General features: G+C 35.7%; 1 protein-coding gene across 1 annotated transcript; it reads right to left on the bottom strand.

The window, feature by feature from the left end:
• On the bottom strand, positions 340-4,961 carry LOC107623870 (ubiquitin carboxyl-terminal hydrolase 4). The gene is made up of 6 exons (XM_016326264.2): positions 4,560-4,961; positions 3,463-3,579; positions 2,467-2,565; positions 1,502-1,690; positions 1,236-1,417; positions 340-758 (listed from the first exon to the last, which is right to left on the bottom strand). Exons 1-6 carry the CDS (start codon positions 4,674-4,676, stop codon positions 353-355), a joined length of 1,110 nt encoding a protein of 369 aa, XP_016181750.1. The 5' UTR covers positions 4,677-4,961; the 3' UTR covers positions 340-352.

The raw sequence follows: 4,967 nt of genomic DNA, 5'->3' as shown, positions 1-4,967 counted from the left end.
AAATTGCCATTGAATTGTGAATTGTGTATCTAATGTTCGATTAAACATTTGATACCATGAATACATGGTCCGTGAAATACTCTCTTGCCATATATATACTGCTCTATCTACTCTTATTGTGGGAAGGGAAAAAAAACCATGCTTCCACTATCCACTGTACATTCCATCAATTTAAGTATACATTTTCACAACCCTTATCCTATCGAGGATGAATAACAACTCCTCAAACAGGTTGAATGGGAAAATGGTTTTAAAAAAAAAAAGAAAAAAGAAAATTAATTAACAATAAACAGAAGACAGAGGAAAAAGAGACAAGTTCAAATGATTCAGGTATCTAAAAAAACTCCTCCATCTAACTCTTGTGACCAGAGGCTGTGCTCTCGTAGAACAAAATGTAACCATGGTCTGTATTACTGGAATATTCCTGTGATGACCCAAAAAATGTCTGAACGGCTGACTCATCTATCATCTCAACATTTTCGTCGTCAAAAAATAACCAGTGGTTATGGCTTTTCACAAGGCTAACATAATGGCCATGGTTAGGGCCACTACCAACATGGACAACTACTGCAAACAGAGAATACTCAATGTCTGCATCTTCAACGGTATCACTCAGCTTCAGCTCAAGGGGGAAGACAACCCGGTAAGATAACTTCTTGTAGCGGCCAAGCTGTTCAATATACTTAAACCGTTTTAGATGGATGACCAAGATTTGAGGTGGTTTCTTTATCTTCATCCTCTTCTGAGCTTCTTGCAAACTAACATGACAAGAGGAAAATTGCAACTTCATTACCAGAACAGTAAAAGGACACAAAATTAAAGCAGATAATGTTTACATTTTACACACTTTAAGATAAATATCTATTTTCAAAGGAAGGTGAACTTGTCTTGGTTTGGTACTTTGATTTTTCTCTCATAATGTTAGATCACAACCATATATCCCAAACCAGGATACTTTATGGTATAGGCAAAAAACAGATGCCAACTTATTTTCTAGCAAAAGGAGCCAAATAAATTAAGCCGTTTAAACAACTCTACACAGAAAAATTGATCAAACAAGAAGTAGCATGACTCAGCAATGCACTCAAATGGAAATGGTTGAACTCCCAATTTACCTTCAGAAGAGTTCACACAAAAAAAATATCAGCTACTGTTTTCAACACACACACACACAAATAACATGTATGCTCTTCTCATAATACTAAACATAATCTGTGCCATGAAAAGCTATATACCTGCAGCATTTGTCACAAAAAAATTTATCTTCGGCATTTAATGTCTCTGTTGAACTGAAGTTTTTCAAACAGCTTGTAATTGAACTGTTCTGTTCAATGTCGAGGCTCAGGTCAAAAAAGGTTTCATCCCTAGCAGTCACTGTTTCGCATTGTAGGCACCTTGTCTCATTGGTGAGTATTCCCTGCAGACAAATTTACGATAATTTTCACTGCTGGAGCAAGCAACATGAATAAATGAAAACATTAAATGGGCAGATCAAGGTCACCTGAAAGTTTTTATGAACCCAAGTAACTAAAGGCTCTTTCTTGGTGCCATTAACTGGACCAGCTATAGGCCCATTTGCAACCTTTTCAGAAGGCGGTAATGGATCTTGATCATCTTTTGCAGACTGGGCCTCTTTCTCCAAAATGTCGACAAGTTCATTCAACAAAAAGTTCAAGAATTCATGGGCATCCTACCAAAATGATAAAGTCACAATGATAGTACTGCTTTAAAATTACTTTCCCTAGAGAATAGGACAAATATGAAACATCATGCAACAAACAGTATATTGAGTCTAGTAGAGAAATAACATCACATTTGATAAATAAATAATGCCATGCTCTTGTAGAGAACTAAGATTAGGAAGGAGATGTCTATAAACAAATTGAGGCACACAACCTTGTTTGAACTTATCAAATTGCCATTATGCAGCCTAGCTGCCATATATAGATTTGAAATTATTACATTTCGCACAACCTATATACTAACCAATAGAAACATGAACATGTATCAATTCAACTACAGATCTTCATGTTTATCTACTTTTCTACAGAGGGAAAATATGTCTGGCCGTGATCATTTTAACAGGTCATCATCTTATGATATAGTCAAAAGAATTCCCAGTTCAACATGTTGCTTTCAAGTTTAACTATAACTCTAAAATCATTTTACTGTCAAGAATGACAAAGTGACTAGCAAGGGTAACCCAGATCTAACTAGTGATATATCTAGAGAACTATAATAAAGAGTAAAGAGATTACAGCATCCTTTACTAAGATTAACTAATCAGAAGCAACTAAAGAGGGACATTTACAAAATGAACACAGTATGCATGGCGTCTTCCTTAAATATAAAAGCCAAAAATCCTGTATGCACAAAATGACATTCCATGTTCTTACAGTCACATATATATCTCTAGATTAATCATCCTTTGACTTCTGGTTCATTCTTGACCGTCTAAACACATACCTGGTGCATATAGCTGCGGAAGAGTTCATTTTGTTTTTTCAACCTCTGTACAAATCTTTTGGGAGCAATCACACCAGTTTTCTTCTTTTGGGAACTTATCTACAGCAAAAGAATTGTATGTTAAGTGAAAATGAAGCAGACAAGTGCATTCAAGCAATTGTCCATTTCACAGGCACAGGGCTTATATACTGAAGCATCCAACAAAACACACCTAGACATGCATGCATGATGCAATCACATCTACCAAGTCCTTACATATCAATAGAAATGAACAAAATGTAGAGATAGACAAAAACATATTTACTATAGAATGTACCATAAATATATTGAAGCAAACCCTCTGCCAATCTCTCATATCTCAGAAGAAAAACAGCCAATGGCAATAAATGTTAAACTAGGGATACAAATTAAACATAGGTCATTTCTTAATCAACTTTACTAGATCTGCAGATAGACACAATGTTCTTTATAAGGAACAACTGAACGGATGCATGCAGCTCTCTAGGTCAAAACCGCATGTTTTCTCGATCAACCATGCTATATGTACACAAAAATTCAGTCACCATTCAGCCATCCGTATAGAATACATGTTGAAATATGAAAAATGTATTGAAATGTATAAAACAACACATGTAAATATACACATATTTGGTGGCTATTTTGGTGTGCAGGGAGCTTTTTTTTGTTCCTCAACATATAGACAAAAATAAGAAAAATCTTTATATGAATTCCTGGTGTTCAAGTTTGATTCTAACTACTAAGAATATGAATTATGAATTTCTTTATAGCATGACAGAGGGCCCCAGAAATAGTTGATGCTGATGGAGTATAAGGTTGTTATTGCAAATGATACTCAAGTAACCCCAACATGTGTTCCTTTCTTAAAATCAGTGAAAAGAATACAAATCCTCTGATGCTAAATCATGCTCAAGTCAATCAATATAGTGGTTTCATTCAAGAAAGACCAAGAATTTTCTACGCTCATTAAGTCATTACCTGTGAAAATAAGTCAGCTAGGCAAGTTAAAAGATTTTCCTCTGCATCCGCCATGCTTTTGTTATTTGCATAATAATCTAACAATTGTTCACGAAATGGGACACAGAAGTACAGTGCCTGTATAAAGGAGGTACACTTTATCAGCAAAGAACCTAAAGAAAATATTAGGAATCTAAATGGGAATTCTCAACAGATATTGAGTATCCAAACAACATTCTTTCAGGTTTAAAATAACTCTACACCAAGCCAAAAGTTCAGATAAACCAAGTGATCTCTGCCTGGCTATTCTGAAAGCCCTACGAGCTGACATTATGCTACTGTACCCTTTCAAATAGTCAGAACAGTTAATTAGCTTCGCTATTAAGCCACCGTACCTCGGATGCAGACAATTCAAATTGGCAAACCAAATAGCTACATTGGATATAATAAACATCAGAAAAAGAAACTTCGACAAATCAATTTTTCCGCATCCATAAAAGAGGACTGCTTAAATTCAACAAGTCCAAGGAACTAAGCTTGTATTTTGATAGTTTGTTAGTATTTGAAAAACCATTATAGTTAGTTAGATAGTCAGTTATATTCCTCAAATTCCAGACTGTGAAAACACCTTGTATATAAAGCATTTGCTTAATTAATGGAGAGTCACTTGAATTCTTCCCATCAATTCATAAATTTTACTTCCAAAGCTGTGATATATGACAAACCTCAAACATCTCCCTATCTCTCTTTCAATTAGATTCTCCGCATTTCCTTTTAAAAGTAATAACCTCTCCCAATGAACAAGTAAAAGTTTTAATCTTTTATGTCAATGCACATCTTTTTTGTTCGTTGGTAAAATTCAATCAAACTGAACCAAAAATAATACATTATCCTGGATCCGTTTCCCTTAATCGATAACCTCTCACAATCTATTATAACAATCTATATGCACTAATGAACATTGAAGAATCAAAATGTCTATAGATAACAAAGAAGCCTAAATCAACCTCCCTGGATAGAAAAAATCGTGCTTTTCATGTGTAAGATGGAATTCCAACGTGACAAACCAAAACACAGAGTAAAGGAACAAACAGAAGAAAATTAATCGGATTCATGACCTGCAAAACGCTGTTGCAGTAACAAGTGTTGCCGAAATTCTCGAGGCCGAAGTAACGTTCACCTTCAGGGAATTGGTCACCGAGAGCCTTCTCGAGCTTGGAACCCGCAGCACCCATCACCGCGTCAAACCGATCACTCTCACTTGGATCTTCTTGTTCGATTCAACTCACCAATCCATCAATGCCAAATGCCAATTTCTCTCTCTCTCTCTCTGGTTTTCAAATCTTTAGGGTTTGTCTGCAGAACCAAGCGGGACGGCGTCGTTTTGGCTACAGGAAGAAGAAGAATAATAATGAGAAGAAGCAGGTCAGAAAACAAGGGTTTCGTTCGAGGAAGCGAATGCACGCACATGGACTACCAAAAAATATTGAGCTAAAAATAGAGAAAATGCAGAGAACAACGTTGGC

This window comes from Arachis ipaensis, chromosome B10 (genome assembly GCF_000816755.2).
Source record: "Arachis ipaensis cultivar K30076 chromosome B10, Araip1.1, whole genome shotgun sequence".
Taxonomy (NCBI): Eukaryota; Viridiplantae; Streptophyta; class Magnoliopsida; order Fabales; family Fabaceae; genus Arachis; species Arachis ipaensis.
The sequence above is the reverse complement of the archived record's forward strand: the minus strand, read 5'-3'. Positions and strand labels throughout refer to the sequence as shown.